The 14,021-nt window shown below is 45.9% G+C and overlaps 1 protein-coding gene across 3 annotated transcripts in view; it reads right to left on the bottom strand.

Moving 5' to 3' along the window:
- ARHGAP31 (Rho GTPase activating protein 31) overlaps positions 1–1,764 on the bottom strand; it is a 105,275-nt gene extending 103,511 nt beyond the window's left edge. For 2 of the 3 annotated variants that reach the window (XM_081064688.1, XM_081064687.1), the window contains exon 1: positions 808–1,565. In XM_081064688.1, coding sequence (XP_080920814.1) covers positions 808–907 — 100 coding nt within the window. In that variant the 5' untranslated portion in view covers positions 908–1,565. Of the gene's footprint in view, positions 1–807 lie in introns of all 3 variants that reach the window. The other variant, XM_081064686.1, reaches the window with a different exon arrangement.
- Between the last annotated feature and the right edge of the window lie 12,257 nt (positions 1,765–14,021).

Below are 14,021 nucleotides of genomic sequence, written 5' to 3'. Positions count from 1 at the left end.
GTATTGTAGATTGTTTTCTTTCCCCCTCGCCCAACAAATGTTTAAATTATCTCTACTCTACAGGATTCCTTCTTTTTTTCCAATCTGACTTTGAAAACAGAGACCCTCTCCTTTCCCTTCGCATATCTTCAACTATTTTAAAACCGAGGCCCTCTGACCTTTCTACAACTCTCTTCTTGTCTGACACGCCAAATGCTGATCGGAAAGTCAAGAGGAGGTAAAGGGTCTGGGGGGTTGGGAAGGGGTGGGGGGGAGGTACTATATATTTGGCATCAGTTCAGAAATTCAGAAAATGTTTGTACAACCACTCCCCCAGCCAGGATCCACCGCACCCCCTGCCTTCCAGCACATTAATAAAAAAAGATGTGAGCGATGAAATTGGAGATCCCGGGAGGGACACACCAAGGTGGTCATAAGTGCGGACCCAGAGCCGCCCACTGATCACTACCCCACACGTCCAGCCCTCATCCCTCTTCCCCAAAATGCAGTTTGCGATCCAGACCTCTCGAGCTGCCACCCCCACCCCCAGAGGTAGCCAGTTGTACTTGCAGCAGTACTGCCCATTAACGGCTCGTGTGAGACCAACGAAAGGATTGACCCCACCTCTGCACGTCGGGGGGTGGCAGCGCTGTGCACCTTAAAAATCACATTGTTCTTTAAAAAAAAAAAAAAAAGGTACAACGAGCACACAGGCCTGGAATACATTAACTTGTGAACTGACTCTAACACACCCCAGGAGAGTCCACCTCTCCCCCAAACAAAAAGAAGTTTTTTTTAAAAAAATAAAAAAAGGCGAAGGTACGTTACCATCTTGTCCTGAGCTTTCGAGATACTCGGTGAGGTCACAGCCAAAGGCACTGGCGGCTCCCTTTCGTTTCAGCTTCTGCTTGGCACCCTTGTTCTTCATGAGTTAGTCCCAAAGAGGTTGCCCCTCCGTCTCCCGCTCCCCTCTGCTTGGCACCGCGCCGAAGGTGGTCTCGGGGCTTAGCTCCCCCGCGGCAGGGCGGCTCGGGGGCGCCGCATGGGCGTCCGGAAGCGCTTTGGCCCGGGGCGGGGGGCGGTGCGCACGGACCCCGCGCGGCGCGGAGCCTGCCGTCCGCGGCGCTCTCCTCCAGGGCCGCGGTGCCGGAGGCCGTGCCGAGATGGCAGCTGCGGGCCGGCTCGCTCGGGAGTGTCACTTCCTCACTCGTAGTCCCCAGGGACTTGCACAGGCTCCCGCGGCGTCTTCAGGAGTTTTCCTCCGCGTGGAAGAGAGGGCGAGCTCGGCTTTCCGTCTTTCGCGGCGCTCAGGGGAGGACGCGGGCGCGGGGGGCGAGGAGTCCGCGCCGGGCTGCGTGGGTCCTCGGGCCGGCGCCCGCGAGCTTGCCTTCAGACGGCTTCAGCACGACGCCCAGCGAGCATCCTGTCTCCCGCGCCCGCCCTCCGTGCCTTCCTTTTTTTCCTCTCTTACAAATCCTAGGATCCTCCAGCTCAGGAAATGCTGGAAGGAAGTTAGCGAGGGAGGGGGGCGGAGGGTGGAAATTTTTGGCAGCTCCGTGCCTGTGTGTGTGCAGGGAGCGGAGGAAGTAGGTGGGTGGGTAGAGGAGTCCGGGGTGGGGGAGAGAACGCGCTCCCCGCCGAGCCGCGCGGCGCCCCTGGAGATGAGCGGGCGGCTCGGGAGGAAACCGCCGCGCTCCGAGGAGGACCCGCCGCCCGGGCCGCCCGCTTCCCGCCCCGCCGACGGCGCTGTGAGGAGGCCGGGCCGGGCTCGCGGGCTTTCTGGGCGGAGGACGCTAGGTGGGACGGAGGAAAAGTCCTGCCTTCTTTTTGTCCTCCTGGTCATCGTCTCTTTGACACTTTCTATTTCGGTGCCTGCTTCCTCCTCTTCTTAAAGAGTCAGGACAGATACAAAGACAGGGATTCCCGCAGAGAAACGTGACAGGGCGCGGTTTCCCCCGGCCACGCTTCCTCGTCTCTGCGCCCAGGTACCCCCGGCCCAGCGAACGACCCTCCCACGCCGAGGGGAGGACAGAGGCTGTGGCTTTGTAACCACTGTCCAGGGAATGCGATTTCTGGTTACAAATTCAAGTTCTCTCTCTCTCTCTCTGTCTCTCTCTCTCTCTCTGTCTCTCTCTCTCTCTCACACACACACACACATTACTGCAAAATTTGCTACATGGAAGTGATGGGGGCAGGGATCCAGGGTTTAAGGTGACTCTCTTATTCTAGCATAATGTGGAGAAAGCAGCCTCCCCGGTTGTTTCATAATTTGTCTCCAGTTTTCCAGCGGGCATATTTTGTCGTCCCCAGTGAGACTTGAAATTCCTTGACTTCTGTGTACTCAGCACACAGTAAGCACTCAAATTCTTGTGATTTAACCATTTGAGGTTTACACTTGCCCTATAAATTCAAATCCATATATAGACTGGAAGGGTAGGGACATTCGTACAGTTCAGATACCTGGCAAAAGCTTTCCGTATACTATTTTAGTTACTAAATCCCTTTACAGTTACTTATCTCCCTATGTATCATCGTGACAGTTTATGAACTTTGACCCTTGACCTTCTCTCTTTGTCAGAGGTCACAGTTAATACCCTGCCTGCTGAATCTGGCCAACAGATGTGTTTGATTTGTCACATGCCATGCTTTAAAAAATTTTTTTAAAATTAATTGCCCACATTAAAGAGTTAAGAGATTTCAGATAACAGATCTGGATTTCTGACTTCACTTGCAAAAATGGAAGATTTGGTAACACCAAAAGTGCATTCCCACAAGGCAAGGACTGCTGATGCCAACTTAATGTCAGCCCCCTTGGAGGAGGCACCCTCTTTAGAGAGAGGAGTCTTCCAGTTTCGCAGCCCCTCACAGCTCCTCTTTGCACCTGCAAGGCCTGTGGAGTTCTCAGCCCAAGCTCTATGTATGGTGTCTCCTTCTTTCCATTTTCCATCTGCCTCTCAGTGACACCACCACATTGCCCAGTCATCTTGGTGAGACATCTTCAAGTAACTTCTGACTCATTTCTTTCCTTCCTCCCCCACCTCCAGGCTAGTCCTGCCCAAATCCATGAGTCCTTCAAAATGACTGTCCTCCAGCTTTCTTCCTTTCAAGGCCCATTCAGCGAGACTGTTTACTCCTCAGTCATTACACTAACTCCTGGTGGGGTTTGCTGAGTCTGGTCTCTTCCCACTTCATCCACCCTATGTGCTAGAGGCCTGATGAATCTTCCTGAGGGATTGTTGTTGTTATATGCTTGTTTTGCTCAAAACCGGCAATGATTTTCTGCTTCCTACTGCCAGGACTGCAATTTCTAAGCACTTGTAAGCTACCTGGAGAATATTGGTAGGGTACTTAGCGTAATGGTTTGTTCCTCCCTTTATTTATAGAGAAGCATCTCCACATGAGACTGTAATTATTACCATTAACATTTGTTTAAGAGTTTACTCTAGCCACAACTTTCATTATTTCATTATTACTTTGGCAGCAAAGGAGAGAGGCTGAAGAGGTACTTTTTTATGGGTCCAGCCCCCTGGTCACAAATTATGGGTAAACTGTCAAACCCTGGGAATTACCTTTTTAAATCTCTAAAAACATTCTTTTTTCCCCCCACAAATCTTTTTTTTAAAATTAGTTTTAGGTGTACAAAACAATGTAGTTATTAGACATTTATATACCTCACAAAGTGATAACCTCAATATTACCCATTTGACACTGCACATAGTTTAAAACATTCTTTCTATTTTTTTTTTTTTACATTCTTTCTATTTGGAAGTAATTTCAGCTTATACAAATTTTGCACACAAAAAAATACTCAAATAATTCCTATATGCCCTTCACTCATCTTTCCCAAATATTAATATTTTATGTAACCAGAATATAATTATCAAAATTAGGAAATTTATATTGATACAATAATATTAACTAATTAAATGACTATTCAAATATGAATAAATTTTTCACTACATAGAATTTTTTTTAAAAGATTTTATTGGGGAACAGGAACAGGACTTTATTGGGGAACAGTATGTACTTACAGGATTTTTTCCAAGTCAAGTTGTTGTCCTTTCAATCTTAGTTGTGGAGGGCGCAGCTCAGCTCCAGGTCCAGTTGCCATTGTTAGTTGCAGGGGGCGGAGCCCACCATCCCTTGCGGGACTCCAACCGGCAACCTTGTGGTTGAGAGCCCACTGACTCATGTGGGAATCGAACCAGCAGCCTCCCCCGTTAGGAGCACGAAGTTCCAACCGCCTGAGCCACCGGGCCGGCCCCTAATTACATTTTTTTACTAAATACAGTATAACATTAGCTATGTACTAGGTCCCCTTAATCACCACCAAAACCCAATAGGGATAGATTGTCACACAACAGGACTGCCTAGGTGAATCAGTAAAGCTAGTGATCTTGACACAGCCCTAATACTTTTCTATGCTTCACTGAGGATTCCCCAAAGGGACTCCAATCATAGAATTTTCAATCTGGAACAGCCTGAGACCCTTTGGTCCCTGATTCATGACAAGTTTGGTTCAAGTTATTTAGGGTTCATGGTTGAGATAATGCTGAGCACTGGGCAAGGCATCCATTACACCTGGGCTGATTGAACAAACTTTATTCAAAATGTGTACATGGTGGTTCTTTTTCTCTAGTTGATGATGCTCAATTATCTACACCTTATGGTGAGAAGAACTCACAATTTATCAAGCCAGGTAGTGAAGCCAGACAGTGACAGACTGACTCGGAGCTGAAAAGCTGTCAGCCTCCCCATTTGCTCCCTGTCGGCTCTCATTTCTGAGCATGCCCTGTGATAGGTGCCGAACTTGAATCTTGTTCTGGATGCTCTTTTTCTACTTTTCTTTCTCTTTTCTTCCTCTACTTATTTCTTTCTCTTCCCATTTTTCTCTTTCTCCTTGCTTACCTATTCCTGGGTCTGTGAAAGAAAGTCAAGTTTGGGTTCCAAAGTGTTTTTCTGTTGGGCTCTGGATTTCCTAGAAAAGAGAAGTTGGAGATAGAAATTGGAGACTGTTAACAGGAGGACTAATTAAGCTATTTGGTGATCATATAAATTATGCCTTTAGCAGAGTATCATGGTGTAAAAATTACTTCACTTATATCGAGCTCCCACACTAGAGTTCGCCTGTTGCCTGTGATTTACCTTATCTGCAACTGTTTAAGACTAATGTCTATCAAACTGTGCCCTCTGCTTCCTTTACTCATGATGGATGGTAGAAATCTTCTTTTCTCTAAAGAAATAGATACCGAAGACAGAGTGAGTATTGGGAGATTTTAATGTCACTGTGATCTAGCCTTTTTTTTTTATATGGTTTGTCCATAAAACTAGAGTTAGCAATAAGCAGTTTTAGAGTTCCCTCCTCTCCTAACTAATTAAATACTCTTATATGATTCCTTGTCCATGGTCTGTGACTAATATGTTCTGAATTAGCTCATCTTCCTGTTGGGTATATTTTCTCTCCCCCTTTCCTCTCCCCTTCCTTTTCCCAGTTTAAAGAAGCTAGTTTGTTACTGATTGTTGGATGTTATGGGATAAATTGTGCCTCCCCATATATATATTAAAGCCCTAACCCCTAGTACCTCAGAATCTGACTGTATTTGGAGAGAAGGCCTTTAGAGAGGTGATTAAGTTAAAAATGAGGCTATTAGAATGGGCCCTAATCCAATCTGACTGGTGTCCTTGTGAGAAGAGGCGATTAGGACACAGAAGGACACCAGAGATGCGTACCACAGAGAAAAGGCCACGTGAGGACACGTGAGAAGGTGGTCATCTGCAAGGCAAGGAGAGAGGCTTCAGGAGAAACCAAACCAGCTGACATCTGGATCTTGGATTTCCAGCCTCCAAAACTATGAGAAAATAAATTTCTATTGTTTATGCCATGTGGCATGTGGTATTTTGTTATGGCAGCTCTAGCAGACTAATATATTGGATAAGTCTCTTCTATAGGCGAGGCCTTATGCCGCCTCCCCCAGACTGAGCCCAGCACCAGTGCCCTGAGGGTATGAAACAGATAGCAGATGAGAATGTCCAGAGTAAAATGACTTCTAGAAAGTTATGTACCCCACACTCCATTATTGCATTTCCCTCTGCTGTGGACTCCCAGATTTAGGTTATGCTGTAAATTGTTGCTTGTAAAGGTCCAAATGTGGTGAATAAGCATGCCTAGTGGGGTTGGGGAGGTCCACATTACCAATCTCTAATCAAACAGAGCAGAGTGGAGGAAAGGTCAACTGGATGGGAGAGAAGGAACAAGAACCCTAACTAGTCTTCCAATCCTAGAACTTGGGATAACATTTAGCCTGCCAGCCATAGGTCCTGAAACTTGTCATCTGACCTTCCATTGCTCCACCACCTCTGCAACCATGAAAGCCACTTTTGCTTTTAAATGGACTTCTAAGAGCAAGCAGGTGTGGTGATGAAAATGGAGAAGGAAGAGGGCTTTAAAGGGTCCTACTCCCCACTTAAGAGTTGAAGACAGACATAGTTATTATTATACACAATATTATCTCTGTCTCTCTCTGTTAAGCATTGTGTATGTCAGTTTCCTTTAAATTCCTTGAGTTACAAGACTTCATTAGTGAGAAAAGACAGCATTGGGAAACACTACTTTACAGCCTCACTTTCCCAGCTGAGAATGTGATTCATTTGTTTCACCACTAACTTGGCATTTGGGAGTCAAACAGGTAGAAGGTGGGAGAATAGTTAGAAGGAAAAAGACTTGGTTACAAAAAAATGAAGTCTTACTAAACTTTTGTAATAAAATGGCATTGATCAGTGCCACCTATCTGCTAATTCAGAAACTCAAATTTTGTTTAAAAACTAGATGTAGGAGAGTTCAAGATGACTCCAAGTTTATAAGATTGGGGGCTGGTTAGGGTTGACTTTGTTTTTTAGAGAAAGATAAAATATACTTCTCTATACTTCAAAGGCCATGTGGGGACAGAGCCAGGAGTGCAGTTTCCAGGCTCCTGCCCTCACTTGGAAAGGGGCTCACTCTGGTAGTAAATGGCCATCAACTGTGATTGGATGGCCATCAGCTGTGGCTAGTTGGCCTTCGGCTGTAACCAGTGAGCCATTGGGCACTAATATAACTGCTGTGGCTACGCTAGCAGAAAGATGGGGGACTAGCAAGAAGATGGTGGCTGAGCTAGCAAGCGCGGAGTGTGGATTTCGGATTGCAGAGAAGCGTATTGCAATTAGCAAGTGAGGTTGGCTGGCAGAGACAAGTGGACGGCAGGTTGCGAATCATGTGGCTCCTGCTTCCTGTGCCTCCAACCCAGCCGCCAGTGAGACTATAGTGGTATGACTCCCCTATCTATGGCTCCGTGGGTGCTCCTTTTTGGCCTCACCATGTCCTGCGTTCTTATGCGGGGAGTGGGAGCTGAGACCCCACATGCCACCCTGCATGACAGGCTATATCAGAGACTTTAGGAGGAAATGCTCTTTGATAGTGTAAAATGCATGACAGGGTAGAAGTGGAGAGGTTAGGATTAGAGCTTAGGTGAGACATCTGCACAGAGTTTGAAATTATTTCAGAAATACATTTTCCCCCGCCAATATTTTAGTTCTACTCTAATTTTTTTTGCATTGAATGTTGTTTAAAACCCAGAGGTTTGGAGATTTTGTGTGCTCTGCAGAGCGTTTTTAAAAGCCGTAATGACCCTTGACCCCTATGGCACAGTGTGGCATTAAACGAGTCCTCAGTGTTTCAAAAATGATGCACAAAGCGGGCAGCACAAGACCCCCTTATTCCACTCCACCTCGGGCACTGAACGCTGCCAAACAGCAGCGGGAAACTTCCTTCCTAGAATCACAGGCGGAGAAGAGACTTCACAAGGCCAGAGGGAGAGCCAAGTGCCCTGGGTTGAATCACTATTATACTGACATCTAAGTGTACAGGGTTTGGCCTTAGCTTCCAAGTCTGATTTGGATCCATGTGGCTGGAGGCCTCTGTTTGGTGGCCCAAGGGGGAAAGATTCCAGGGGCTGTTCCTGTAAGTGGCAGCCCCCAGAGGACTGGCAGGTTTGTCCTGAGGACAGAGCAGTAGGTACTGTGGTCCCTGTCAGCCTCTGGGTTTGGAATCACTTCTCTCACTCCCTGCTCTGTATCTTTATAATTGCCAAGCTGAACAGAAACGTGGGGAAGAAAAACCTGAATTCCTCATAGAATGTAGGAGTCCCCAGGATAGGGGAAGACGTGGCTGTTTGACTGATTTCGATTATCTTGGTGTTTTGTTTTGTTTTGTAGCCTCTTATTCCTCCTTTGCTCCCAATTTTACTCCATTCATCACCCCTTTGGGCATGTTGCCTTCTCTAAAAGAAGGAGAGGGGCGGTTCTGAGCTCCAGCTGTCTCCCCCAGGGTCTCTGAATACTGGAGCAAATGACTTTCTTAGGTGGGTGGGGATCTGTCCCCGCCCAGCTCATTGTGTTCCAGAGTTTCCTGTGCATTGCCTGTAACCCTTTACCAATCTGCCAGGCGCCTTTTAACACAAAAGGGAGGAGATGGGGGGAGGGAGGACTGAGGAAAAACATCCCTATAAATAGCCCTCTTGAACAAAATTGTTTTCCCAATACACAGTTGTTGTTAGGCCTTGATGCCCCGTAATCTACCTCCGAACTTCCCACCCCTGAACCCCCCTCCAGTTTTTCTCAACTAGCCTGGTATTCCTGCTCAGTCACCTCTGAGACGGAGAAGTTGTAGGGGCACTTGATGGAAGCTGGGATCCCCACAAACCCCTCACCAGCTCTGGGCTCACTGACCGTGAGCTGACATGAGTGCCCTGCCCATTTCTGCTGCTTACGTGCCTGTTGACTTGCTTGGACAAATTACTTAGCCCCTTGGAGCCTCACTTACCCCACCTGTTATTAAATCGAGGTCAAAATACCTACCTTGTTGTTAGGATTAAATAAGATAAGGAAAAAGCCTAGCATTTTGCCTGTACTCAGGTGGGTGCTCAATACATAAATGAGAGTATTGTTTATTTTCTTACCCAGCAATGCTTCTGTTTCCTCTATCATTATCCAATTTCTTGGGGTCCTTTTTTCCATTTCCCCATCGTGGTCCCTTATCCCAAATAAAACACATTTATAAGATTGTAAACTTATTTTCTTCTATTTCTGTTATTCCCAGTTCCAACATGGTTTGAGATGATATATGTCACGCGGGGTGTCATGTGGGGTCTCAGCTCCCGCTCCCCACACAAGAACACAGGATATGGCTAGGCCATGGAGCCATAGGTAGGGGAGTCATATCACTATAGTCTCACTGGAGGCTGGATTCACACGACGTGCGACCTGCTGTCTGCTTTTCTGCCAAACGACCCACTCTCTGACTTCCCTCGACTCTCCTCGACTCCCCAGTGTAGCCGCGGCAGTTATATTAGTGGCCAATAGCTCAAGGGTTACAGCTGACGGCCATCTATTACCAGAGCCAGCACCTTTCCACATGAGGCCGAGAGCCTGGAAACTGCTCTCTGGGACTCTGTCCCCACAATATACTTTTTATTTAAGTGCTTGGAACCTGGAAAACTTCAGAAAGGGTAAGTTTGCCACTTGTGAAATAGTTTTCTAACACAGAAGATAGTGTGCCTTTGGTGAGCTATTTGGGAAGTGGTTCTGATTGCGGCTCACACTTTTCTTACATCCTTGGTGTCCCTAGACCTGTTTTTATTCCTAGCTTTAAAAAAAAAATTTTTTTATTGGGGAATATTGTGTTTTATCCAGGACCCCTCAGCTCTAAGACAGGTTATTGTCCTTCAATCGAGTTGTGGGGGGCAGAGTCCACCATCTAATGTGGGAATTAAACCAGCAACCTTATTGTTGAGAGCTCACACTCTAACCAACTGAGCCATCTGCCTGCCCCACTGACAGCTTAGCTGCAGCTCATTGTCTTCAATCTAGTTGTGGAGGGCGCAGCTCACTGGCCCATGTGGGAATCAAACCATCAACCCTGTTGTTTGTAGAGCTCGTGCTCTAACCAACTGAGCCATCCGTCCACCCTTTATTCTTATCTTGACAACACTGTATGCAGAAATTAGTTTCAAGACAGGAATTATATTAATAATAGGTTACAGATATGTTATTGTCGTGCGGGGTGTCTGGTGGGGCGGCCTGCAGGGTCTCTGCTCCTGCTCCCCACATAAGAATGCAGGACATGGTGAGGCCAAAAAGGAACACCCACGGAGCCATAGGTAGGGAAGTCATAACACTATGGTCTCACTGGAAGCTGGGTTTACACAACGTGTGACCTGCTGTCCGCTTTGCTGTCAACCGACCAACTCTCCTCGACTCTCCTTACTCTCCTTCAGTCTCCTCCTTCACTCTCCTCGGCTCCCCTCTGTAGCGGTGGCAGTTATATCAGTGACCAATGGCTTACGGGTTACAGCTGACGGCCAATTAGCCACAGCTGATGGCCATCCAATCACAGTTGATGGCCATTTACTACCTGAGCCAGCACCTTTCTATGTGAGGCCGAGAGCCTGGAAACTGCTTTTTGGGGCTTTGTCCCCACACTTACCCTCAGTATATAATTGTACCCTTAAAATTGTGAACATTTTTAAGTTGGATAATGTAGACCTGCTGTTTTTCATAATACCTGTTGGATATATGTTTCTAAGTTTGTGGGGGTTAGTGGTGATGTGGAAATGGTAGTATTAATAGTTTGTAATAAAAATTGCACTTGAAAAATCTTAAATGTGTCAGGGAACATTCTGCCTTTTTTAATCCTCAATACAGAAATATTTAGTTCTCCATATTGATCCTTAAAGCAGCTAGTCAAATGCAAACAAATCTCATTTACTTGTGCACTTTTTCAAAGTAAGGTGTGTGTTTGTGTGTGTGTGTGTGTGTGTGTGTGTGTGTGATCTATCTGTCTCACACTGAATCGATTTCATGGGAAGTGCTCTCTGATTTCCTGGGACCTGATTATTTAAAGCAGCCACAGGTTTTTGCTCTAATTCTAGGTATTTAGAAGAACTACTTCAATTGGGTATCTGCCTAGGGATGTTTTAAAACCTTTCAAAGTAACACGTGTATGCCTGGCTTTACTCTTAAAAAGTATCCTTTCTAAGCCCCTACATTTCTCAGACAGTCCTGGTTTCAAACATTCTGTCCTACTATTAAACCATATGCCAATGCACGTGTCCTGATTTTTGCTTTAGAAAATATGGCCGATGTTATGAGTTGAATGTATCCCCCTAAAATTCATATGTTGAAATTCTAACCCCCAGTACTTCAGAATGTGACCTTTCTTTGGAAATAGGGTCGTTGTGATGTAATTGGTTAAGATGTGGTCAAACTGGAGTAAGATGGGTCCCTGATGAATAAGACTGGTGTCCTTATAAAAGGTAGAGTTTTGGTCACAGACATGCACACAGGGAGAATGTCATGTGACGATAAAGGCAGCGTTTGGAGTGATGCTTCTATAAGCTAAGGAATGCCAAGGATTGTCAAGAAACCAACAGCAACTAGGGGAGAGTGTGGAACAGATCCATCCTCACAATTCTTAGAAGGAACCAACCCTGCCAACACCCTGATTTTGCCTTCCAGCATCCAGGATTGTGAGAGAATTAATTTCTGTTGTTTAAGACACCCAGATTGTGTGATGTGCAGGATGGGGGGACTCCTTTTCACAACACTTCAATGTTTTGAAGGCCTATTCTTGGGACGCCAGAGAAAGGAAGCTCTGTGAGGCCACTGTAGCTGCTCTGTAGCTTTCCCGAGTGGGCCTCTCTGGCTCTGGTCCCTTGCTCCCCTTCCAGACCTCTGCAAGGGCTTCCATGGAGAAGTTATATCCCTTCCATATCCCAGGAACTAAAGACTAGAGTTTTCTTTTTTTTCTTAACAGGACTTTATTGGGGAACAGTGTGTGCTTCCAGGATTTTTCCAAGTCAAGTATTTGTCCTTTCAATCTTAGTTGTGGAGGGCGCAGCTCAACTCCAGGTCCAGTTGCTATTGTTAGTTGCAGGGGGCACAACTCACCATCCCTTGAGGGAGTTGAGGAGTGGAACCAGCAACCTTGTGGTTGAGAGCCCACGCTCCAACCAACTGAGCCATCTGGACATCTGGGAGCTCAGTGGCAGCTCATTGACTTTATTCTAGTTTCTGAGGGCACAACTTGCTGACCCATGTGGGAATTGGACCGGCAGCCCCGTTGCCCAGAGTTCACGCTCTAACCAACTGAGCCACCTGTCCGCCCCAAGGCTAGAGTTTTTAAGAGAATCTGTAGAGTCTGACTATTTACACTCAAATTTATTCTGTGTCTTCTATATGCCAGACACTGGGTTTGGTGCTGAGGACACTAAGTGAGAAAGTCAGCATCTCCATGCCCTCATGGAGAGCAGGGTACACTGGCAATTGTCATATCATGAGATAAATGGCATGCTGAGAGCATTGAAGTCGAAGTGCCTGATTGCCTGGCAAAGTCAGAGAGGGCATCTTAGAGGAGGTGACCACAGTGGAAACTTGAAGCGCGACTAATTGCTCCTGCAGATAATAAGGAGAAGATTTTTCCGGACAGCAAGAGGAGCGTTTCTAGAGACACAGAAGGGTGTCTTGTTCAGGGAATGGAAAGCAAGAGACAGTGTTGGGTGTGGGAGAGGTTGGTGGCATATCTAGTGTATGCTAGTCTAGAGTTGATCCTGTAGTGGGGAGCCACGGGAGAATTTTGAGCAGAGAGTCTGTAAAGTGTCAGCTAAGTCTGGCAGTGATGTGGGGTCAGGGGAGGGACAGAAGGAGGCTGCAAAACCAGGTGAAGGGCACTGACAGTTCTTCTTACCTCTCACTCTAAGTGAGAGGTGGAAATGCATCCTGTTGAATGCCTAACTTCTGGAGTTAAATTCGTTGGGGTCAGATTTTGGCCTTGTCATGTACGTTAGTCCCACAATTAATTTGTTTTGAAGCCTAAATATGAAATCAGAGGGTCTAGTAAGGTAATTTAATTTATCTGCATGAATACTATATTTTGCATGGAAAATAAGCCATTGTAGTAGATTCTAGGAACTGTGGAGCTATACGTTTAACCTCTATCCCTAGAAATTATTTGTAAGACCATCATCACAAAGTTAATTTGCATACTTCTTAGACTGTATGTAATATATTGGCCTTACAGGAATTTGGCTTGAATTATTAAAATGCCCAGAACAGGCAGCCCAGTAATCGTTAACATTTGAGATGTGGGTTTGCCATCTAGTGGGCATCGAGTGTGTATGCATTACAGATACACATACAGCGCGCATACGCACCCACACACAGTTTCCATCAATGGCTCTTAATCTTTCTCCCCCATCCTCAACACTTAAAGGTCAAAAGGTATTTTGGACACATTGCTATTTGTAAAACTGTCTTATTTTATATGTGTTAGGGGTATGAGAATGCTTTATGATGTGTGTGCTTGCACACACAGTCAGGAATAGCATCATGTGGAGGGCTCTTTCAAACTACGTTTACTCCTCCACGTCTGTTTTCTTGCTCCCGTTTGAGAATTACTGTTCTAGAAAAGAAGGTAGAAAGATACATTGCCACCATGAAGGCACAGTGCCCGCTCCCTAGTAGATACTCAGTAAATATTTGTTTCTTACCTCTTCTTCTCCCTTACCCTCTCCCATAAAAGCTGAATTCCAAATTATCGTTCAGCAGTTCAATGCGCATTTGGTGTGTGAAGCACTACTTTATGTGAAGCAAGTCATTGGCTCAGCACGTACAAAGATTAATAAAACCCAGCTCCTGTCTTTAATAAGATGCTTACGGCAGAGAAACTTAGAGCTTTGTAACTAAATTCCAGCAGGATGTGTTACCAATGTTCATTTGGGATAGATTTTTTTGGAAATTAGAATTTTTTTTTTCTTTGAGAAATAACATGACAATAATGTTAGCTCTCCCAGAATTAGAAGAAAGATCCTTGTGGTAAGGGATGAAATGAACATCAGGAGAAGCTTGATTTATATTTGAATGGGTAGAGACTTAGAAGAGGATATAGGCCCAGAAAGGGAAGGGAGGGAAGTAGAGAAAAGGAGATGAGAGTGCATGTGAGAGCTGTTTTG

Source organism: Rhinolophus hipposideros, assembly GCF_964194185.1.
Source record: "Rhinolophus hipposideros genome assembly, chromosome: 2".
Lineage (NCBI taxonomy): Eukaryota > Metazoa > Chordata > Mammalia > Chiroptera > Rhinolophidae > Rhinolophus > Rhinolophus hipposideros.
Note: the sequence above shows the minus strand (reverse complement) of the source record. Positions and strands in the feature narration are given on the sequence as shown.